Source organism: Rhodamnia argentea, chromosome 1 (assembly GCF_020921035.1).
Source record: "Rhodamnia argentea isolate NSW1041297 chromosome 1, ASM2092103v1, whole genome shotgun sequence".
NCBI classification, from domain to species: Eukaryota; Viridiplantae; Streptophyta; class Magnoliopsida; order Myrtales; family Myrtaceae; genus Rhodamnia; species Rhodamnia argentea.
Window position 1 is genome coordinate 5,292,742 of NC_063150.1, and position 24,664 is coordinate 5,317,405.

General features: G+C 43.0%; 3 protein-coding genes across 3 annotated transcripts; all 3 read left to right on the forward strand.

The window, feature by feature from the left end:
• Window positions 1–190: 190 nt before the first annotated feature.
• Window positions 191–3,160, forward strand: LOC115753375 (cytochrome P450 CYP82D47-like; the record flags this gene model as incomplete). The annotated part of the gene is made up of 5 exons (XM_048276136.1): window positions 191–657; window positions 748–1,288; window positions 2,083–2,291; window positions 2,434–2,600; window positions 2,759–3,160. Coding segments are annotated over 5 exons (1,647 nt in total), but the record flags the coding sequence as incomplete, so codon positions are not given.
• Window positions 3,161–4,621: 1,461 nt separating this feature from the next.
• Window positions 4,622–7,251, forward strand: LOC115753376 (ER lumen protein-retaining receptor erd-2.2-like). Its single transcript, XM_030691952.2, has 6 exons — window positions 4,622–4,890; window positions 5,931–6,130; window positions 6,274–6,414; window positions 6,503–6,583; window positions 6,734–6,861; window positions 6,982–7,251. The coding sequence occupies exons 1-6, from the start codon at window positions 4,671–4,673 to the stop codon at window positions 7,019–7,021; spliced, it is 810 nt and encodes a 269-aa protein (XP_030547812.1). The 5' UTR covers window positions 4,622–4,670; the 3' UTR covers window positions 7,022–7,251.
• A 2,694-nt stretch (window positions 7,252–9,945) lies between these two features.
• On the forward strand, window positions 9,946–12,124 carry LOC115731772 (ninja-family protein 3). Its single transcript, XM_030662448.2, has 2 exons — window positions 9,946–10,864; window positions 11,296–12,124. The coding sequence occupies exons 1-2, from the start codon at window positions 10,177–10,179 to the stop codon at window positions 11,799–11,801; spliced, it is 1,194 nt and encodes a 397-aa protein (XP_030518308.1). The 5' UTR covers window positions 9,946–10,176; the 3' UTR covers window positions 11,802–12,124.
• Window positions 12,125–24,664: the final 12,540 nt, after the last annotated feature.

Here is a 24,664-nt window from a genome sequence, read left to right on the forward strand (position 1 = left end):
AATCAATCACGTAATCATTTGATCTATTTCCTTTGAAGTGATGAACATATCATGGTGACGGTAATTGTTTGTAAAAATAAATAGTGAAAAAAAAATAAAGATGAGAAAGGAAATAAAATAAAAAAAAAGGACCAAATTATATACCATGTTAAGTTATTAACCATTCAAGTCCAACTCTGTTCATTGACACACACCTTCTCCCTCTCTCTCTGAACCGCCATGCCTCTTCTTCACTCATCTCTTTGCAGTTCTGGGGGTTCTGTCGCTCCTACTAATCCTATGGAGGTCAAGATCTTCTCCGAACAAACCCAAAGGCGCCACCTTGCCCCCGGAGCTGCCGGGCGCATGGCCGGTCATAGGCCACCTCCACTTGCTCGGCGGCGAGACCCCGCTGGCCAGGACCCTGGCCGCCATGGCCGACGCGCAAGGCCCGATGTTCCGGATCCGGCTCGGAGTCCACCCGACGACCGTCATAAGCAGCCGCGAGGCGGTCCGGGAGTGCTTCACCACCCACGATAAGGACCTCGCTTCCCGTCCCAAGTCCAAGGCCGGGATCCACTTGGGCTACGGCTACGCGGGCTTCGGCTTCGCGGAGTACGGAGACTTTTGGCGCGAGATGAGGAAGATCACCATGCTCGAGCTCCTGAGCACCCGAAGGTAGGGCTGTTGGATCGTCGCCTGAATTCAGTCTGGTTCCGTTCAGTCTAGAAGATAAAAAGTCAAAAGTCGCGTTCGTCTCTCTTGCAGGCTCGACAACCTGAAGCACGTTCAAGCGTCAGAAATCGACGCCTTCATCAAGGACCTGCACGCCCTCTGCCGGACCGACACCGACCGCGTCCCAGACGGGTCCTCCAAGGCGCTGGTCCTAAGCCAATCGCTCGAGCTCCTGACCTTGAACATCATAATCAGAATGATCGCGAGCAAGAGGTACTTCGGGCTGTCGCCGGCGGCACCGACCGGGTCTTCCCCCGGTGACGACGAGGCGAGCCACCTGAGGAAAGTGATCAAGGACTTCATGTACATCTCCGGGTTCCCCGCGGTGTCGGACCTGCTGCCCTTCGCGGGGTGGACGGACTGCGTGGGGACAGTGAAGACCATGAAGAGGGTGGCTGCGGAATTGGACGAGATCGTCGGGAAATGGGTCGAGGAGCACAAGCTGAAGAGGAGAGGCGGAGGGGCGACGGATGGGAAGGAGGATTTCATAGACGTGATGCTGGCCGTGATTGGGGAGGATGGCTTCGCCGCGTTCGGTCACTCGCCTGAGACGCTCATCAAGGCTACAGTAGTGGTATGACTCTTAGTGATTAAAGCTCACTTGTTTTTTAGTGGTCAGAACAAAGCTCACTTCATTATTTCTTTGACTGAAGGCGAAGGGTGTTGGAAAATATCTCGCGGTCAATTTGTACTTGTCCTAGCAAAAAGCTGTAGCCATGATTCATACTATCGAAAATCTTAAATCATGCGAGCTGTGACACGATATCTCAAAAGTTTTTCTTGTGTCATCGCTATGCTCGCTATGACACCAATACCCGAAATTTGTTTTTGTATTTTTTTGTTTGTATTACCGATGTCTCGTACTCGTACGAGTGTGACAAAAATACCCTTCGTCCACCAACAATATTTTTTTTTTTTTTGGGATATTGGTATCACGGATATAATTTATGATTATTTTATGGTATCTTTCCCTGACAAGGGGCATCATTTTTTTTTTTCCTGCCACAATAATAGTTACTGAGTTGGCTCATCCAAATCCTGTTCTCTATGGGCTTCTGGGCTTGTTATTGACAAGTTTTGTCCGAATTGATCCAGAAAAAGGGTAAAAGGGTCCACACAGTATTTTTGTTTCTTGGGCTTGTAGCTGTAATAGAATGTTCTAAAATGAAAATCAGAAGTGTGGGCCGGATCTAGCTCATCGTCTCCATGTCCAAACCCCTCCAATCGTTCCTTCTTCTTTCTCGAATAAGCGTATGGTCTAAATTTTATTTTGTAAGTCAAGCTGCAATGACCATATGTACTGATTAATATTCTTGGTCCCTTTTTTTCTTTTTTCTCTCTCTCATCTGGCTGATTTACATCCTGAAGAACATTATAGTGGCCGGATCGGACACGACGTCTCTGAACTTGACGTGGGTCGTGTCTCTATTGCTCAACAACAAGCATGTCCTGAAGAGAGCTCAAGAAGAGATGGACCTCAGGGTGGGCAAGGACAAGTGGGTGCAAGACTCCGACATCGAGAGCTTGCCTTACCTCCAAGCCATCGTCAAGGAAACCCTACGCCTATACCCGCCAGGTGCCTTATTCTTTTCGTATGATTCATTGTCTGACTCGATCCGATATCAATGACGTCCGGATGGGACACGACATGATGTGTGTCTCGGAGATGTAATGGGACAATGTATGCGAAAATTTGAATGGTCGTTTCTTGCATCAGGTCCCCTTGTCGGTGCCGCACGAAGCGAGGGAGGACTGCACCGTGACGGGCTATCTTATTCCGAAAGGTACTCGGATATTCGTCAACGTGTGGAAGCTGCACAGAGACCCTCGGGTCTGGTCCGACCCTGAAAAATTCTTACCAGAAAGGTTCTTGACGAATCATTCAGGTACGTATATCTGCTCGTTAACCATACACACATGCAACTCATATATAAAGCAAGGCTCCCTATGAGGCCCAATCAAACGAATTGACCAGCTAAACACGTTAAATTGATGTGATCTCTCTTCCTCTTTTTTTTTTTTTTTGGGTCCCCTCCCCTCGAAGGCGTGGACGCTTCGGGTCAGCATTTCGAGTTCATTCCATTCGGGTCGGGCAGAAGGTCGTGCCCGGGAGCTGCGTTCGCGTTGCGAGCGACCCACTTGACACTGGCTCGTCTTCTTCAAGGATTCGACTTGGCAACGCCGTCGGACGAGCCGGTGGACATGACCGAAGGGTTAGGGGTCAACCTGCCCAAGGCCACTCCTCTTCGAGCCGTCCTCACCCCAAGGTTGCCTCCCATGCTCTACGAGCAATTGACGGAAAATTAGGAACTATCTTCGTCAGGAAGAGAAAAAAGGGTCCATGTACGTGAATAATCTCGTTGTTATAAAACAATTACTCGGGTAGATAATATGGATTAGACGAGTGTTAAACCATGATTATCTTGGTGTAGGTGCATCAATGCCATCCTCTAGTGTACAAGAAACTCGTGATTGTATCTCCCTCCTCTTTTTCCCTCTTTTGTTAGGCAAAGTTTGGCACCCACAAGTCTAAGGATAATTTTCCAAAGGTCTTAAATCTATTGTACAACAGTTAATTTAGTCCTAAACTTTTTGAAAATTTTTCAGTTTAGTCCTAAGCATTTTTTTATGATATTCAATCCTAAATCTTTTGAAGATTTGCCAACTTAGCCTTAAACCTATCATTTGACTATTTGGTCAGAATGACTACATTGACAAATCGTAAAAAGATTTATGACTAAATTAGCAAATCGTTAAAAGGTTTAGAACTATATTGATAAATCGTCAAAAAGTTTAGAATTAAATTGGGACAATTGAAATGTTTAAGGATGAATTGGTATCTGTATAATAGGTTTATAATTTTTTTTAAATAATTTTTCCCATAAGTCTAGGCACCTTTGATAATCGAATCCATAGGACCTTTCTAAGAGACAATGCACGAGATAGTTATGTTGCTATCCTCATTGTTAGGGTGTGCCATGCTTTGATTCAACGGTTGACATGAACCTATAGATGAAAAGTTTCCTACTCACAAGGTATAATTACTATCTCTCGAAGCCTTCAAATTGTAAGTTTAAATTTAAGTGAGAGGGAGAAAAGGGACAATTTCTTTTTTTTTTTATTAATCATTTGTGGGGGTGGGGGGGAAGTGAAGAACTTCAGCAAAATCACATATGTTGGGGAATCTAATCACTTGTTAAAAGAACCTAAATCAAACCACATTGGGCAATTTGCATTCCTATGATTGGAAACTATCAACCAAAAGGAGAGGGAGTGTCTCAATAGGGAACTCCTTCAAAATTGGATATGTTGGGGATGGATTTGTTACCATCTATCTTCAAAGAAGAGAATGGACCTCTTTCCTAAGATTGAACAGGTGTTTCAAAGAAAACACAATCAATTACCTTCTCCGGCTATCGTCTTGCAATAAAAAGAAAACGGAAAAACAGATTGCATTCTTTTAAAAGACTGTATGAAAAGACGTCTCTCATATTCAACAGCATGAAGTAACGCAAATATATCGATGAAAATTAGATTTATAATCAAATAAAAAGAGTTATAAAGAAATTCGGCATCCATACGACATGTCAAGAAATCGATTTAGTCGATTTAGTCAAACTCCCCTTAAGTTAGGCAATTTACCTCCATAATCCCAATCTTTATTAACCAGCTTATTCCGGAAACCATATCAGTAAATCCATAATTAAGATACCGCACGTGGCAAAACCTCATTGGCGTTTGAGAAAAAGTGGGAAATTAATTGATTGATTGCCTAATAAATAGCACGTATAACAGTAACACCCTCTGCATGCACTCTATTTGTCTCCTCCATAACGCCCCTTCTCTCTCCTCTCTGGTCTCCTCCTTCGTCTTCCTCCTCCTTCTCTGTCCAGACACATCGTAACGCCACTCTCTCTCTCTCTCTCTCTCGCTTCTGTGGAAAAAGAAAAAGAAAGATGGAGAAGAAGAAGAATTTGCCGGTGGTGGTTGGGTGGATGAGGAGGCAACCCATGAAGGTGAAGGTCTTGGTGGTGGTGGGCCTCATGGCGGCTTGCTTGTTGGCCCTCAAGCTCACGGTGAAGAACCACAGCCATTTCTTCGTAGCCTCCGAGCTCAGCCATGCGGCTGGGCTTCTCGTGCTCGGGTACAAGCTCATCCGCCAAAGGACTTGCTCCGGTACAGCTCTTCTTGTTTTTCTCCTCCTCTTTTCCATGCTCTGTTTTTAGCTCTGGAATCCCTTTTGTTTTTCCCTTTTCCCTTGAGTTCATTCCTCTGTTTAATGCGGATTAATTTTCGTTTTCTTGACTTTTGGCCGAGTGAATTAGGCAGATGTCGATTCGGTTTGCATTAATCGTTTGGACCATGCATCCGGAATTCGGCTAGTGTCCGAGATGCAGTAGGTCTTCTAGGCAGGGCTATGGAGATATCGTAAATCGGAAATTTGTTATATAGATCAGTTATGTGCATTATTTTCCCTTCGAAGCTATGATCCAAATCTGAGATTTGGTTGATTTAGGATGCATTCGCTTGGTCCGTGCGATAATTCCTATCTCGAAAGGATTACCCAATGATTTCATTCATGCAAGCTTGAGGCCTCCTTTAGGGGGTTAGTCCTGCAATCTAGAACAAGTAGATTAAGCCTTGTGGGATTTGCTTCCTCTCTGGATTCAAATTTTGCTCGAAGGTCCACTTTTCGCTGCCTTAAACCCGTGGTTGTTCTTTGAAAAAGTCAACTGCAATGCATCGATGCAACGGCAAGGAATGAATCTTATTGGGACTTAGTCATTCGGTGACTCCTTGTGGTTGGCAATGTCCCCAGGGACATAGCATAATCGACAATAACATGGCTTTGCTGTTCGAAAACGGTTTGTGGAATGCAATTAGCTCGATGTTGCCGATGTGATAATGGTCCACACCAATAAGAATTAGAAGGTTAAGATTTGTTATAGGGGGAAATGTTCCTTATATGTCGGTAATTAGCACAGATCGAAGTTCAGTAATTGGAAGCTGGGCTTCTTCTCTCCACAGAGGAATTTAATTTATGTTCTATGTACTAGCATAATTAATGTTAGGAAATGGAGATAGGTAGGACAGTCATCGAGAAAATGGTGGTGTATACGCTGCTCGTCATGAAAGTGGCCGTGGCGTGGTGATCAGTACTCTAACCCGAACATTACATGGATCTCCTAATTCTATTCTCATTGACTTCTTTTCAGGCCTGTCTCTAAAGACTCAAGAACTCACGGCTATCTTCCTCGTGGCAAGATTTATCTCTAGTACCATCACCGAACAGAACATCCATACCGTGTTGGATTTCATTACCCTCGCATCGACCACATGGGTCATCTACATGATGCGAGTCAAGTTGAAAGCAAGTTATGCGAAGGATCTAGACAATTTTCCTATATATTACGTGGTAAGTATATAGAATACATCGGCGAAGTACATCACATCCGATGTTGCTGCTTTGTGCTTGATTAGTAGCGTGTTCTTAACTTGAACGTAGAAGAAATTTGCTGCTAGTGATAACATAGCGTGCTTCGGCATTCTGCTTGTCAGGTGGCGCCTTGCATCGTCCTTGCCGTCCTAATTCATCCTTACATTCCCAAGACTCGCTACATCGAGATCATATTTGCATTTTGCGTTTACGCAGAAGCTTTGTCTGTGCTGCCTCAGCTTCGGCTAATGCAAAATATGAAGGTCGATTTATTCATGTTGCCGTAGTTTAACGTGCTCCGGATCGGATCACGAGTTTTCTCATTCATGTCTTTCTCAAGATGGTTTTCAGATGATCGAGCCATTCACGGCCCACTACGTTTTCGCTCTGGGGGTTGCGAGATTCATGGCCTGGGCTCATTGGATCATTCAGGTCAGCTTTGTTTCTCGTATCAAACGACAACCTAGGAAAAAGTATTCTCGTGTAGTTCTTAGCTTCCGGTCCGGAATGTCTCATTTAGAGTTTAGAACGGCGAAAATGACTTCATTGTTTACATGACGTTTTGCGAACACATATGCGCAGACTATCGACACACGGGGGGCGTATTTTTACATGATTGGGAGCGGCTCGTTCTGGTTCCTGGCGATCTTCCTCGCCGAAATCGTGCAGTCGTTCATCTTGGTCGATTTTTGCTACTACTACATCAAGAGGTATGCTTGTTTCGCAGCTGTTTTCTGCTATTATTTCCTAGTTTTATTTGAGCAATCTCTACAATTCTCTGTCTCTTTTCTTTTGAATTTGGATGACAAAAGTTTCTTCTGTGATTCCAGTTTTATGGAAGGCCAAATGGTGATGACGATGCCAGTCTAGAAATTTTCAGGTGGCTCAAGCTTTTATACTTTGATCTTGAGAGGCAATTTCTTTCTTTCTTTCTTTTCTGTCTTTTTCCTTGACCAAGTGAGACTTAGCTACCTCTTCACTGTACTTCGTGTCCGAAACTAGATTTTGAGAATCGATTGACCTGTCTATGTACTTTATTTTTTTTTTAGGACTTAAGAGTTACGGCGAATCGAGCCTTGTTATCCATCCCTCCAAACTCGACTCGACTCGGTTTGATCATCAAACCTGGCTTAAGCTCAGCTCTCAAATTCGAGTCATATTTATGCATAGATACGTAAAATGTATCAGCTCCTTAAAAGACACGATGACTATTCGTGAGTAGCTCGGACTTGTCTCAATGATTATTCGAGATCGACTAGCCCATTTTCAACCCAAGCTCAAGTTCAAGTTGGGCAAATATCTTGTCTGAGTTAAGTTTGAGTTTATTAATATTTAGCTGGATAAGCTCGCGAGCCAAATCAAGCTTTGATTATTGATTATTTTTTTCAAACACGTTAATACTCACAAAATAGATAAAATATACTTGAAATTCCATGACTTGTGAGCTAGTATGACTCGAGCTTGAATTTTGTTTGGAAATTAATTGTAATTTAGGCTTCTTTTTTTTTTTTTGTTATAGAAAACGAATAGTTCAAAAAATATATTTTTTAAAATAATCGCTTATATCTCTTATAAAAATGAATGTGTGCATAATATTTTCATCGCTCAAAAAAATATCTGAACATAAATTATTGGCGATAATGAAAATATTTTTCATTGGTTGACTATTTTAAGATATACAAGCGATCATTTTTAGGAAAATATTTTCCAAATCATCTATTTTTATCCAAATAAACATAGCTTTGATCAAGCTCGAGCGAGAAATTGATACTCGATCGAGCTCTGCATATAAAAGTTGGGTCGAGTTTAAGTGAGGCATTTTATCGAGTCGACTCGGCTCGATTACATCTAAGGCAGGGCAATCGAATTCGATTGAAAACAGGGTCGTGCGGGCCACCCATGGCCTCTACCCTAATTGGGCCTTAGCAGAGTCAAAAGCCCATTGGCCCCATTGGGCCCTCCCAGGCCCTACTTTTTCTTCTTTGGATTCAGCCTTTGAGGCCGTGTGCGGGACACAGAGGCCCAATAATAAAAATATTTTGGGGCCCAAAGGGCCCAAAAGATTTGAACGACCGGAAAAAAGAAACACTCCGCTATGAATTGGCTCCCTCCCCTTGTCATTTTTATCGTTCGTCAATCTCTCTAAGAACCTTTTGTCAATTTCATGTTTTTCCTTTCTCCTTTCAACGATTTAACCTCGTTCTAGATATCACCATGAATAACTAAACAACTATTGCTCCCGAACATTCCAACTCAATTAAAAAAGGTTTTTTTTTTTTTTGGTTGGGGGGTCAAAACTCAATTCGGACTTCACCTTGTAAAAGTCGTGCAAATTATTCATTGAGTTTCGTGACGACATCATCAAACTCCCATTCTAGCAACAAGCTAGATTGGACAACGACAAGGCACAAACAGCGCAACTCCACTCTAGCAACACAGCCAGATTGGAAGGATTACAAATACAAGAAGTTAAAGAAGGCATGCAATTGGGAGACGAGCATGCCGACAACAAGCCAGATTAGTCCCGCCGTGATTGATAAATATGTGTTACTATTCATAATACTTGTGATTGAGATTGCACCGTTATTACTATTACTCGCCAACTTCTCAAGTCCCTCTACCGACCTTGTACTTCAACACTCATAGTGGATTTATCGGTATCCCGCCGTTATTACGACAAGATTGGAGCTTTCTTGAAACCTTTAGGGATTTCTTTCGGGTTTTCGGCGATGTAACCGATGTATGGTTCTTGTACATAGATGTCGGTTAAATTAGCGAATAAAGAGGCCGGTTCCTCCTTCAATGAAACAGCACGAGTCATGAAAGTCAAATTACTCAAATATAACGAGGACTTTCTACTTTTTCTTGGTGTCCCCTCTTACATATTACCAAAAATTTTGGGTTGGACTAGAATATCCAAGAGGAGCAGATATTGCTAATATCGATGGATTTGACTCCACAATTTAGATGTTACATATGCTAGTCAATTATGTAAGGTAGTTGTTGTTTCATGACAAGAAGAACACCCTACGATGTTTCGCTAATACTTTGTTTTCGTTTCTCTTAGTGACCCGCCGTTGTCTACGTTACCATTGGTGTTATACACAATCCTAATCATCCTAAAACATTATCGTATTTGCATTTTTGTAATTGCAATTTATAAAATCAACTTATAGCGTAATTCTGGATTTTCTTTGAAAAATTTTCAAAGAAGTTTCGTGCCAATCGTTTGCGGACACGTAGTCACCTTAATTACACCCTTTTACTTAAAATGTCGACCGAAAGAGTTTCTCGGGACTCCTCGTCACCTCCACGTATCAAATCCCCAAGGATTCCCATCCCCGACACCTTTCGTTATCCAAACAGCTCAACCCACGTGCGCTCCACCGTTCAGATGCCGACACGTGGGACTCCAGCGAACTCCCGCTCCACGTCACCAACCGGGAGGCGGGGCCCACCTGCCCGTCGCCCCGATGCTCCACACAAAGGCAAACGTGGCCTGTAAATCAGACGTACGGCGATTCTCTTTGGCCGGAGACGTGGAGATCCGGGGGGCACCAGATATCCCTCCACGTGGCGGGCCCCCTCGCTTCCCGTCCTCAAAAGGAAAGAAGAAGATTCCCCCTCCCGAACAGCGTCGGTAAGAAAAACAGAAGAAGCCCTTCCCCGCCATGCACCCGGCCACGTGTCGCCGCGACCTCGACCCTCCATCGGCGCAGGACACGTGTCCGCCCAGGGAGGGAAGGAGATCCAACTTGCGTCTATGGAAATTCTTATTAGCTGTCAACGAGGATTCAGTGGGGCTGCCTTATTTATCTCGCAACGCACCCTCGCCCGTCGGTTCCGACACGTGTCGCACTGTCCCGGCTCCCTCCGTCGCTATTATTACTCCCTACGAAGAGCTTAACGTTGTCCCAAAAAGAAAATCGCGAGACAAAGACCGAGTGAACGTTTCATCCTCTTCTTCTTCCTTTGTTGCTTGTATACCTTGCGAAGGAAAAGGTAGAAAGGTATCGCCTTTGTCCATGTTTGAGGCTGATACGATGATCGAGATCATGGGCGCGACCGAGTTGGGGTTGAAAGAGGAAAAGCTCGAGGACCTAGAGCTCGATTTGGTTTTGTCGATCGGAGGTTCGTATGGGAAATCGGAGAAAGCGAGAGAGCCCGTCAAAGGTCTCGCCTTTGAGAGCTCATTGGGGTCGAACGGCGAGGACTCGGGAGGAGCTCGAAAGGATCGGACTGTTTCTGCCGAATTGACGGGATCGGATCTTGAGACGGGCGGGTCGGGGTCGGACCCGAATAGAAAGCGGGCAATGCAGGCTATGAGGAGGTTCGAGGCGAAGAAGAAGAGAGAGGAGAAGCGGCGGAGGAACAACGCTGGAAGATCCGACCCGGTTGGTGAACCCGCTCCGAAAAAGGTGGAGGAGGAGGGCGTGGATGTGGAACCGGGCGCTGAGGGAGCGGCGGCCACTGCTCATCCCGTGTGCCCGCCCTACCTGGTGGTGCCGGTGCAGTTCCCGTACGGTCCTTTCGTGAACGGGTACGGGTTCCCTTACTGGGTCCCGGGTCCGGGCAAGAGCGATGGGGTTTGGGAGTTGGGGCAAATTGCCTCGGACCAGAGTAGCAGCGGGAAGAAAACGGCGTCCTCGAATGGGTCGCAAGTGTGCAGCTCTTCTGGTGTCTCCGATTGCCAGCGTTGTTCTCCGCGCCAAGGTACTGTCTTTTGGACTTGTTCTTGGTAATAGAAATTAAAGTTTAATTCCCTGGTCTGTTGATGATTTGTTAGTATTTTATTTGAAATCAGCTAGACAAAGGTTGCTCGGTTTTTTTTTCCCCTGGGATTCTCTGTTGTCTGATGTCTTGTAAGTACAACTCTGCTTGGCGTTTGCCACAGAGAGGAAGGGGATGAACGTGTCTATTGCATTACCAATCTCGTGAGTTGATAGTGTCCTGTCATTCATGTATCTAGGAAGTTGATGTTTGATATAGGTTGGCTGGTCGGAATAGTTTCCGTATTGATCGAAACAAAAACGGATCCTTTTCAGTCTCCCGGCGCAGGCCTAATTTGCATCGGCTCGCCACACCGCACAACTCCGTTTTTGCTACTGAGCGACACTGATAATCTATCCTTTGATCTTTCGCAGGTGGCACTGGCTGCGATGCCAAAAACTGTTCCACTGCAAGCAGCAGAAAGAGACGGTTGCCCAAGCGGAACTCTCCCCGCCATCCATCAGAATCTGCTGAAGTCACGGACGAGGCAATGAACCTATCCGATGAGAAAGCTGATTCCACAAGCCCTACCAGGTCAGCGGACCCAACTAAACCGAAAGAAGATGCTGGTTCAGAAACCCAAGGCGTACCTCAAAATCCCGATGGAGAATGCGTGGACCCAAGGTCTGCTTCGCCCAACGGAGGCAGCGGAAAGCCTCCGAGGCCTTCACATCCTCTCCTTCAGATGCCGCGCGTTTCGACAACAGGAAGCGGCCCGAACGGCAAGACAGTCAACGGGTTCCTGCACAGGTACACGAAGGCGGAGGTCAGCATTGTTTGCACCTGCCATGGATTCTCTTTCTCGCCGGCCGAGTTCGTGGAGCATGCTGGAGGCACCGATGTATCGCATCCTCTCAGACACATCACCATGGTACCTTAGACACCTTTCTACGGATATGTTGGGGGTAACATAATGTTTATGTTCAAACTGTAGGCTTTTTCACCCACTTTTACATGTCCGTCTTCCTAGAAGCTGTATAGGTTAGATCTGCGACCGCGGGCATTTTAAGAGTGGCAAAACCGATGTAGAACTGAGCTCACGAGAATGTGAGCGATTCCGGGGAGGATATTGGTTTTGTATTTGTTCAACCTTTTCTTGGACTTCACTTCGAGGAGGATTTAGAAATGGAAGTAAGTTGTGAATAGCTTCCGTGCTCGCTCTGGAAGCAATTGAAAATGTATGTTGCTGCAATGTTTGGCCAAGCTTTCTCCTTTTGTTCAACCGGAGCTCCAAAAATATCGGGTTTGGGTTGTCTCCGCGACCATGATTGACTGCATGATGTCGCGGACATAAGATGGGACGATACGGGCCGGACTGATTTGGCTTTCGGATCCAGTTTTAAGCAGCTGTGTGACGAAGTAACTGACTGCAGGTACGAGAAGAAAGATCAACAGGCTTCACGTACCTGGAGCATTTGATCAGGCTAATAGCTTCCCAGCGTCGGTGGATTGATGACTCAATGCAAATGTATGTCTGACCTGATTTGTGGCAAGATATTGCTGCAATCTTTTGTCCATTTTACGAAGAAACTTACGAAAGCCAGCTTCAGCAGCTGACCTTTCTGTTATGGCTCATGAATGTGCAGTTTGGCATTACCTTCCCCTAGTGTCCGCATGAATTTATTCTTCTCACGCATGCAGAACTAAGCAACAAGGCATGTTTTGCACTGCGATTATGTCAATCCTTGTTGCCTGGATCGTACTTCATTGATCAAAACCGTGGTACGATGACGGTAGGTTCACTTTGATCGTGTAGTTAGAATCAGGCATTACTCTCTTAACTATAGTGAAGATAATATGGATATTCAATTGATTAGCTATGAAATACCACTAACTGCTTGTGTGCAGATGCATTGTCAATTAGCCACTTGCTCGGACATGGTGCTCTGAGTACCATGTTAAGCACGGTTTTCAAACTGTTTCTCGCCCGAATTGGATTTGACAACGGAATCTCTTTTGGGATGATAAAGCTTGAGAAATACAGCCACTTTAATAGAACTTAATGTACACAAATTATGCCAGAATTTAATTGGCGACAAAGCTCGAGAACGTGAAAGATGCAACATCAGAGTATAATCAAGGATGCGGATTTGAAACTACATTTAAGAAACACGATGGAATTGAAACGACGATGTGAACATTTCTCTTGCGATTATAGCTATGCTTCCCCATTTCCGAAAATCTTGTGTCCATGCTGCCGCGATGCCGTGATCTTGTCTTCGAGACGTGGCTCCGTTAAAATCACGTTTGGGTTACTCCACAACTCCATTGCTTTATTCAATAGTGGTTTGAAAAATCATGACTGCGTCCGGGCATCCTCCAACCTTCTCTTGGTGTCTCAATTTACAATCTATCGTCCCTTTTAATGGATATCCGTATCGACTATCGCTAACCATATGTCGTCGCATACGGACAACTTATTAATGGTCATCGATGTACATCAACAATTCTTAGTGTTTCTGACAATAGGTCACGTGTTCAGTAATAGCTGGCGCTTTAGTCACGTGCCCTTTCATGTCGACGACCTGGTCAATTTTTGGTGCAAACAGAATCCTTTCAAGGTCTCATTTGAAAAATCTGCTCCGACCTTCACTCTGTGCTGTGCTCAAATTGGAATTTTGCATTTTACGAGGCCATGTTTAAGCCGGGCCACCATTGAGTGTGTTTTCAAGCGCTTCTATGATGCATCAGGTGTATCGTACGATATTACGAATGCGTCATCATAGTTAAGGAATTGGAGATTACAAATTGCATGCCTGGTACACGAATATTTTTTTATCATCTGGTAGTTTTTGCATGATGAAGCAAATCCAACTAATCATGAATGAACCATATATCAGATAAACAATTTCCCCACAAATTTTTTTGATGACACCTTCCGTATAAAGTGTCTTCTCTCAACACGTGGAGCTTCGCTCATACCTCGTAAAGACATTTCCTTTTGCATGATTGGCCTTGCAAGTTAGGCTCTTGATGAATTCTTCGTAAGTCAAACGTAATCCCTCCAAAAAAGAATGGCTCAGTCATGATTAGCTTCTCCTAAAATGTTTCACGACACCCTCCTTTATAACCATCTCGTATGAAACAACATCGGTGCTTCACTGAGAACATCCAACGAAAATCCCAGACCATGGCCTCGTTCGGCAACCACTTCTTCTTGGTCGCATCGCTCACCCTCATGTTCTCGGGCGGCGCGGCCCGCCTCATGATGAACGAAACCGGCGCCTGCGTAGACTTCGTGATCAGCCCTTTCAAGACCGTGGTGCAAGTGTTCAACCGCCTTTACGGCGTGAACTTTACGATTCACTGCAAGTCCAAGAACGACGACCTAGGGAGCTGCGTGGTCGGCCCCGATGGGAACTACCGGTTCAAGTTCCGGGCCAATTTCTGGGGCACCACGCTGTTTTTCTGCGGGGTTTCCTGGGCGAAAGGGTGGATCGTGTTCGACATCTACTCGACCAAGAGAGACATCGGACGTTGCCAAACTTACTGCATGTGGGAAGTCCTTGGTGACGGCCTTTATGGTTACAGGCAGCAGGACAAGGTTTGTGACCTTAAACTCCCGTTCAAGGACAAGCCCTAATCTGATACTTTGATCATGTAATAAACATCCTCTCGCTTGGATGGTGATTAAGGTCGCTCTCGCTTGTGGAGAATCGCTCCTCCGCCGGTCTTTGTATCCATCGCTTAATGAAAAGCAAATCGACAGGGATTGTTCTTTCCCTCAATCTTGATCGTTCCTCAAATATTTACAATCGTAAATTTCCTTTACTTTTAGCCTATCGCGAGGCCTTTCACTTCTCTCCTTCGGATGCCGCGACGGAAACATCCTGGACGGCAAGATGATCAATGGGTTCTTGCAGAAGCATGTGAAAGGCGGAGATCAGCAGCGCCTGCGAGCCGTGCCAGGGGTGCGTTGTTTCTCGCCAGCCGAGTTCTCGGAGCATGTTGGAGGCGCAGATGTGCCGCACCCTCTTAGACGCAGCCACAAAGAACAGGTGGAATCGGCATGAGGTTCTGAAGTTTGGTTTCGCAAAATCTCCGGCAGCGACTCACTTGAAAATGCACATACCATGGGGTCGGAATGACAACGTTCCTCGACATGCCTGTGAAGATTTTAACGGATCTAAAGCCGTGCGGAACACTGCCAACGCAGTTCATGATCTGGGCACAACCGCATGAATCACATAATTATCGGACCATATACATTAAGAGAGTTCTGTTTAGGAGGGTCTAAGGTAGGTATGCAACCACAATATACGAGCTAGGACACCGTTGACTGCATGCAAAACTTTGAAAAATGTTTAGTCCACACAGTGTTGTTGACCAGATTTTGGCTAAGATCATTACAATCTGTCCATATTCCGAGACCAAAACAACTCGAGGTCGATTTCAATCAATGGGGGTCAACAGTTGCGAGGAAAGAAACGAAAAGTCCGTTTTGCCTCGTAAATATGCGGTTTGGCATTTTCCTTCCCTTGGTCTGAACAAATTTCTTCCTCTTCTGGGTCTAATTTCGTCACCAGATTAGTCCCATTTATATAAAACTAATCAGTATCAACCGCCCCTATTCAAGCTAGTGATAATGGTTGCAGTGGTGGTGGTTGTTGGAAAAATAATGGAATGTAGTAACAATGTGGTCGGACTTTGAGGCGTGTAATCACTCTCTTTTAGGATCAATTTGCCCCACGAAGTTGCTATAGGTTTTCGGCAAATTCCCTTCAGGATACAACAAAGTCGCGATGAGATTACTGGATAGCAATTCCAGTAATTCTCCAAAACTCTCTACGAAACAATGAAGATTGGCTGTCTCTCTTTTGAAGGAAAACGAAAGAAATAAAAGTTGTCACGTAAATTGAACAAAATTGTCCTATATATAATACTAATGGAACACACCTCTTGGTGTCCAAACCGCCCATGTACGAACGCACCTTTTCATGTCCGAAACATCGCACCAATTCATGTCCGAAACATTACCATTTGGACATGACTTGTTGTGAGTGATAACAATCATTCGAACACAACCGTTCGTAAGAGACAACCGCCATTCGGACGCAACTGTTCATGTCTGAACAGTCATGATTAATAATATAAAAATAAAATAAATTGATTTCGAAAAAGAAAATAATAATTAAGGTTTATTTCCGTCCGCGGCGCGCAAGCGTGCAAAGTGCTAAGTGCGTCTAATAATCGCGTCAAAATCGCGCAATCACACGCGCACCCGCACGCGGGTATAGTGGGGTCTAGCCCACTTGCCCATTTCTTTATTCTGAAAGACTATTGTGGCCTTCTAACTAATAAAGAGACTTGCACCCTTCTTTCTATCCTATGTGGGATTGAAAAGGCAGCTTTTTGTTTTAACAAACAAACTTCAACAATCCCCCACTTTGTTTGTAAAACAAATAATAATTTTTTTTTTTTTTAATAATATGTATTTTTAAAAGTGATACAGCCAAAATTTCATGAGATCGGTATACATACATGAAGGTCTCTTTCGAGTTAAACCTTCATTTAGTGCAAGTATCTCAAAGTTCTATTAAAGTCACAAGTAGTGCCGGCGTTAAACTTGTTACTTTTAGTAATATTACCGGAAATACTGCACATATATTAACCTCTTGTTTCAACGAGAAGTTTATAATATACTTAGCACTGTTATGGCCTTGTGCTTGTACCTTTTCATGAGCTCTCTAGAAAGCAACCATAACTTTCGTAAGAAGCGGCACCACTTCTAAGCTCATATAGGTGAAGTATCAATCACGTGTTTCTGTTACTAATGAACACGATACATTAATGTATTATACTTCATTAAGAATATAATTCAGCCTCTAAAACGTAATGCACAATCCGATTTCTCATGTCGGGGCTTATATCGAGTATTATACAATCACTTTCAAGAACTTGTTTTTACCCATTAAACCATATTACTAGTGATGTGCTAGTATTTGGTCGGGTTACCATTACCGATGATTTAATTAAATGGTTTCAACCCCATTTCTTTTGAGCTCATTATTACTACCTCTCTTGGTAGTGCCTTCGTGAAAGGGTCAGCCAAATTCTTGCTTGACCTTACATAGACAATTGTTATGGTACCATCTTTAATCAATTGTCTTACATACTCATGTCTTAGACTAATATGCCTAGACTTACCATTATAGGTGCTACTATATGCTCTTGCCAAAGTAGCTTGACTATCACAATGGATAGAAATAGGAGGCATTGGACTAAGCCACAATTTGATATCTAACAACAAATTTCTAATCCATTCAGCCTCTTTCCCACTTGCCGCTAAAGCTATAAATTCTGATTCCATCGTTGAATGAGATATACAAGTCTGTTTCTTGCTTGCCCAAGATATAGCACATCCTCCTAATGTGAAAATCCATCCAGAGGTAGAATGTTTATCTCCTACGCTTGTAATCCAACTAGCATCGGTGTATCCTTCTAGTACAGCCGGATAATTATTATAGAACAATCCCAAATTTTTGGTTCTCTTAAGATAGCCAAAAATTCTTGTAACAGCATTCCAATGTTCTATACTTGGATTACTAGTGTATCTACTCAATTTACACACAGAAAATGCGATGTCAGGTCTAGTACAATGCATCGCATACATTAAAGATCCTATAGCACTCGCATATTCAAGTTGTGCTACTGCCCTACCGGAATTATAATTTAACTTCACATTGGGATCAAATGGAGTACTCGCCACTTTGTAACCAAGATGCTGAAATTTATTTAACATTTTTTCAATGTAATCTCCTTGACTCAACGAGTAACCCCCACTATGCTTTTTTACTTTGATACCCAATATAGTATCTACTTCACCCAAATCTTTCATTTTAAAGTTCGAAGTTAGATACTTTTTAGTCTCATTTACTCCAGTCATATTGGTTCCAAAAATAAGCATATCATCAACGTATAAGCAAACCAAGACTCCATAGTCTTTAGTGAACTTAGAGTAAATACACTTATCAGCACTATTATGTTTGAAACCATTAGACAATATGACTGAATCAAATTTCTCATGCCACTTGTTTTGGAGCTTGCTTAAGTCCATAAAGAGATTTAATCAACTTACACACTTTCTTTTCGTTCCCGGGAAGTATAAAACCTTCTGGTTGTTCCATGTAAATTTCTTCATTTAAATCTCCATTTAAGAAAGCAGTTTTGACATCCATTTGATGAACACAAAGATCATAAATGGATGCAAGAGCAAAAAGAATCCGAATAGATGTTATACGTGCTACAGGGGCATAAGTATCAAAATAATCTATTCCTTCTTTTTGTCTATATCCTTTGGCCACCAACCTAGCCTTAAAAGTTTGGACCTGTACCATCAGAGTTATATTTTCTCCCGAAAACCCATTTACACCCAATAGGTTTAGATCCTTTTGGCAAATCTGCTAATACCCAAGTATTATTAGACATAATTGAGTCCATTTCATCATCTATAGCTTCTTTCCAAAAGGAAGCATCTCTAGAAGACATAGCATCACTAAAACATTTAGGATCGTCTTCTAAATTAAATACTAAAGGGTATTTATTTACCACATTATTATCTCTGTCTCCTTCAACAAGAAAAATATGAGTAATAAAGTCGGGACCTAAATCTTTCAATTTTCTTGGTCTTGTACTTCTCCTTGGTTCAGTCATAATTTTCGAATCCTTTATTTCCTTTTCATGAGAATCTACTTGTATTTCTATAGGCTTTGAATTATTATTCCCACTAATTTCAAAGTCCGTAGAATACTTATTCTCAAAAAACTCAACATCTCTTGATTCCACTATGACATTTGATTCTAAATCAAGAAGCCTATAAGCTTTACTATTTTCAGCATATCCAAGGAAAACACTTTTAATTGCTCTAGGACCAAGCTTTGTTCTCTTAGGGTCCGGTACTCTATAATAAGCCAAGCACCCCCACACTTTAAAATATGACAAGTTTGGCTTTCTACCTTTCCACAATTCATATGGACTTACGTTAGTCTTCTTAGATGGTATTCTATTATGAATATGACATGCGGTAAGTAATGCTTCACCCCATAAATTAATTGGTAGCTTTGAGTTAGAAAGCATACAATTAATCATTTCTCCAAGAGATCTATTTTTCCTTTCAGCCAAACCATTCTGCTGTGGAGTGTATGGTGCTGAAGTTTGATGAATAATACCATGTTCTTCACAAAATGATGAAAATTCATTCAAGAAATATTCACCACCTCTATCTGAACGTAGAACTTTAATTTTCTTTTCCAATTGATTTTCTACTTCAGCCTTATATTTCTTAAACATGGTAAATGCTTCATCCTTAGATCTTAAGAGATAAACGTACAAATACCTACTGCGGTCATCCACAAAGGTAATAAAATACCTTTTACCACCACGAGTTAACATTCCATTGAATTCGCATATATCGCTATGCACCAAATCTAACAAATTCGAATTCCTACTTGTACTCGGAAAAGGTCTCTTCGTTAATTTAGACTCAGCACAAATTTCACATTTATCTAATTCTCCATTAAAATTGATCAAGTCTAATTTTTTCATATTCTTTAAATATCGAAAATTTAAATGCGCTAATCTACTATGCCATAAAATTGAAGAGTCAACAGTATAAACAGAAGATTCAATCTTATTATTGATACTTAGTTGATACATGCCATCATTGGCATAACCCTTTCCCACAAATATTCCATTCTTCGACAAGATAACCTTGTCGGATTCAAACAAGACCGAAATCCCCTTTTACATAACAAATCAACAGAAATTAAATTCTTCCTAATCTCGGGTACATACAATACATTCAGAAGGGTAACTTTCTTTCCCGAAGTGAAGTCTAACTCCACGGAGCCTTGGCCTTCGATTTTTGCAACACTGGTGTTTGCCATTTGGACCTCTCGATAGTTAATGTCAACAACCTCTTGAAAGTTCTTGATCATGGACTTATCCTTGCACACGTGGATTGTTGCTCCGGAATCCAACCACCAACCCGATTGAACAGAAGTACCGTTGATTTCAGTAATCGTGGCCACAATACCATCAAGTTTCTCAGAAATTTCCAAGTTTGAAAACTTATGTGTAACCATGGCCACATAGTTTTCTTCAACAGCATTGGTATCCGCCTTCACAATTGGCATTGGTGTATTCTTCTCCTTGGAAGTATTGTTCTTGCGATGCCTACAGTCCCTTGCAAAATGGCCCACTTTGCCGCAAACGAAACAGCCCCCTTTCTTTTTCTTTTGTGCCTTCTTAAAATTCTGCTCTCTCTTGCGTTTCAAATTTGGGTTAATTTTGGACTGAAATCCATCACCCGTCGGGACATTCACTTTAGTTTCGTATAGTCCAGAATTTTCACGCAAGCGTGACTCTTCTTCAATGCGAAGATGTTTCTGGAGTTGAACCAAAGTTATGTCCTCTGTCCCGTGCATAAGCCTTTTCCCATAGTCCTTCCAACTTGAAGGCAATTTGGCAATGATTGCTCCAACTTGAAATGCTTCTGGTATGTCGATTTTGAGAGCACGAATTTTGTTCACTAGAACTTGTAGTTCGTGGACTTGCTCCAGAAGGGGTTTAGCATCAATGAATTTGAAATCGAAATATTTAGCAATCAGATATTTGTTAGTACCTTGTTCCTCTGCTCTGTACTTGAATTCGAGTGCATTCCAGATTTCCCTAGCCGACTTCATTTCTGTGAACAAGTCATACGGTCGGTCGGACAGCGTATTGAGAATGTGCCCGCGACAAAGTAGTTCGTCTTCATCACGTTTCTTCTTTGCCTTATTCACCCTCTCAATTTCTTCAGCATTTGGTTCTTGCCCTTCGGTGGTAGGAATAGGATCTTCAATAGGCGCCAAATTCGGGTCCAGAATATATGATATCTTCAAAGCCGTAAGCAGAAACATCACTTTGTCCTTCCAACGTGAGAAGTTGTTGCCGTCGAACCGATCTAACTTGACCATATCCCGATTCATCACTTTGATGGTTTCCGACTCCATTGTTGCGCGAAATTGATCCTAAAAATTGTTGGAAAAATAATGGAATGTAGTAACAATGTGGTCGGACTTTGAGGCGTGTAATCACTCTCTTTTAGGATCAATTTGCCCCACGAAGTTGCTATAGGTTTCCGGCAAATTCCCTTCGGGATACAACAAAGTCGCGATGAGATTCTTGGATAGCAATTCCAGTAATTCTCCAAAACTCTCTACGAAACAATGAAGATTGGCTGTCTCTCTTTTGAAGGAAAACGAAAGAAATAAAAGTTGTCACAGAAATTGAACAAAATTGTCCTATATATAATACTAATGGAACACACCTCTTGGTGTCCAAACCGCCCATGTACGAACGCACCTTTTCATGTCCGAAACATCGCACCAATTCATGTCCGAAACATTACCATTTGGACATGACTGTTTGTGAGTGATAACAATCATTCGAACACAACCGTTCGTAAGAGACAACCGCCATTCGGACGCAACTGTTCATGTCCGAACAGTCATGATTAATAATATAAAAATAAAATAAATTGATTTCGAAAAAGAAAATAATAATTAAGGTTTATTTCCGTCCGCGGCGCGCAAGCGTGCAAAGTGCTAAGTGCGTCTAATAATCGCGTCAAAATCGCGCAATCACACGCGCACCCGCACGCGGGTATAGTGGGGTCTAGCCCACTTGCCCATTTCTTTATTCCGAAAGACTATTGTGGCCTTCTAACTAATAAAGAGACTTGCACCCTTCTTTCTATCCTATGTGGGATTGAAAAGGCAGCTTTTTGTTTTAACAAACAAACTTCAACGGTGGTGGTGGTGGTGGTGCCGGAGTCCGTCCATGGTGGTGTTGAGGACAACGGGTGGTGGCTGCCGGCAGGGATTTCTCAACCAAAGAAGGGGGTTTGTGTATGGAAGATGAAAAAGAGAGATGATGTGGATGCATCTCGACCGTCCACTGCGTGCTTGGCGACATGGCATGATCTTAAGAAGACAGGTTGATGTGCTCCAACATGTACAACTAACAATGACACGATGGCAAAACCATTTACATCCAATGATGTGAAATTGTTTTGAGGGAATTACTAAAGTTGTTTCGAATGTCGGATATGTCAAGTTCTTTTACTAAAAAGAAAATTTTTAAATAAAAATTTGAAGTATAACGTTTTTGAAAAAGATAGCTCAAAGTCAATCTTACCTCAAATAAGATTTTGAAGTGATCAAATTAAAACGAGGACATTTTTCAAACCATGACTTATTTTCTTCCTTTCATCTTCTTCGTCTTTCTCATTCTTTTTCCCACTTCCGGTGCCCATCATTCTTCTTCATTCTTTTCTTTGTCCCCTTCAACCGCTCCTCCATCCGTCGGTGGCTCGACGGCGTTGATGGCCGTTCTCTTTTTCTCGCTCGTGGCAATGGCTGCCATATCTCTAGGCTGCCAACCATGGCCACAAGCTCTCTTCTGCTCTATTATAGAAAGCGAGTTCAGCATCTAATGGTGAAACTAAAATGCATGATATAATCCGGACATCCTCAAATTTTCACACTACACAAATCTAATGATCCATACCTAGCCCAATGTATATTGTTAAAAATACTTCAATATTAGAATCCAATTTAGAAAAAATTGTTTCTTATACATTTTTAAAGATATATATTTCTAATGTATTTTTATGGTTTTCTTAGCTAATCCATATATGATCAATTTAAAAATTCATTTATGGCCCATTAAGTTTTTAAGTTACTCATTTTGTCGCTATGAAAAATGAGTTCTAGATCCATTTTGCCACCTCTCCATCAGTAACACCAAACTTCAGGTCATACTAATTGAGTTCATAAGTGACTCCAAATTGAGTTCAAGCAGAAAAAAAAAAAAAGACTCCAACGTAAGCATTCCACCACAAAGTACGAGGAGATCAGTTTATCAACCAACGTTGTTGACTTGACTTCGGCTGAAATCGTTACAATAGTTTGTCCGTATTACGAGTCCAAAACAACTCAGGCTCAATTTCTTTTATGAGGGTCAAACGACATGAAGAAACTTACAAAAAAAAGTCCAGCTTCAACAGATCTGCTTTCTGTTTTGCCTTGGATTAGACCAGTTCATATAGAACTAAGCAACATCAACTAAGGACTTCAACGATCAGTCCTCACAACAATTCATGGGTGCACTCACTGGCCACTCCTTGCCGGCTGTTCTTGTCCTCCTATCCGCGGCGGCGCTGGGTTTCACCTCGGGCTTTGGGACCAGAGGCCTCCAAACTAGGCATGTGGAGCTGTACAACAACCTCGCCTCGTGGGATGCGACCTTTGCGATCCGTTGCAAGTCCACGGATGACGACTCGGGGACTCCCGTGGTGCTGCCGCGGCCCAACATTTGAGTTCAGTTCTTCTTGCTATGGGTAGAGGCCTCATGCGACCTCCGAATCCCTTTGATGGCCCGGGAAATCCTCACCAGATTAGGCCTTACCAGTCCCAGATTGTTCACCGCCCCAGCTGATAACTTAGGTGCCACTAGGCAACACAATTCTTCGCTCGCCCCAACTTCACCATCGTCCTCGCGGTCGCCTGTCCGTCCTCTTTCCTTCCCCGACCTTGGCTCGCTGCTCTTTTTGTTGGATTCGTCCTCGTACCGCTCCCACAACCGATCCATCCCGTCTCCAGGACCAACCCCGTTGCCGTGCCACTCCTCGTAGAGCTTGCACGCCAAAGTTCTCCACCACTCCTTCTCCTTTCTCTTTGCTGACCCGAAACTCCGAAGATTCGAGGGCATCGGTTGGGAACCCCCGTTTTCTAGAGATTTCTTCCCTTCCATGTTTCCAGCAACAATTTTTTCGTTGCCAGACGATCCATCGGATTCTGTTTCCAACCTTGGCTTTCCTTGTCCATAAGCTTTCTTGGATTCTGGAGCAGGTGGGTTGACTTCTCTGGACTCCATTCTGGAAGTATTACGTGGCCACATCTCTTCCTTTCCCTGGAAAATTTTGTGCACCAGATTATCCTGCAATTCTCCCTTCAAAGCGTCAGCTGCACCCACACCATCACGGCCATCTTTCTCATCGACATCATCGCCACCATTGGGAGTCAAGAAGTTTCGGGTACTTCTGCATCACTCTTCCAAACAGGAGCTTGTGCACTTCGAGCTCCTCACAGACCATGTCCAGTCCTCAGCTTCTTCGGAACGCCGCGAGATGCCGGGTAAATGAAACCCGGTCTGGATTCAGATGCAGATGGATTTGCAAGATGGTGGTGGAAAGGGACGAGTTGGGGGAGAGATGGTGAGAAGAGCGATGAGGAAGAGGGAGGTGGTTACGAAGAGAGGACGGGAGGCAAGAGACCAGTGGCCTAACGATGAGGTAAGATGAGAAGCAGATGAAGCAGCAAATGGGTAGAATAGAAGGTGACCATAGAACGGAAGACCACATGAGAATCAAGTATGAAAGGAGGATCCTTAGAGAATTCATTTTTCTTGATTTTCAGTGCACAGCATGCAGTCTCAGACATTTTAAATTCCCCGGTAGTTAAACTGGTCTTGGAAAATGGAAGAGAAAGGAGAAAGTTACTTTTGGTTCAAGAAAATTGGAAATTCTTATTTTTATTGAGAATTGGTGCGAGCATTAAAAAAAAAAATTTCAAACGAGGGCATGAAGTGCTCTTGTTTTCTTAAATAAGAATATGAAGTATATCATGTTACAAATAAGGGTTTAAAGTGCGATCATTCTTTTAAATAAAGACCTAAAGTGGTTATGTTTGTCTCAAAGAA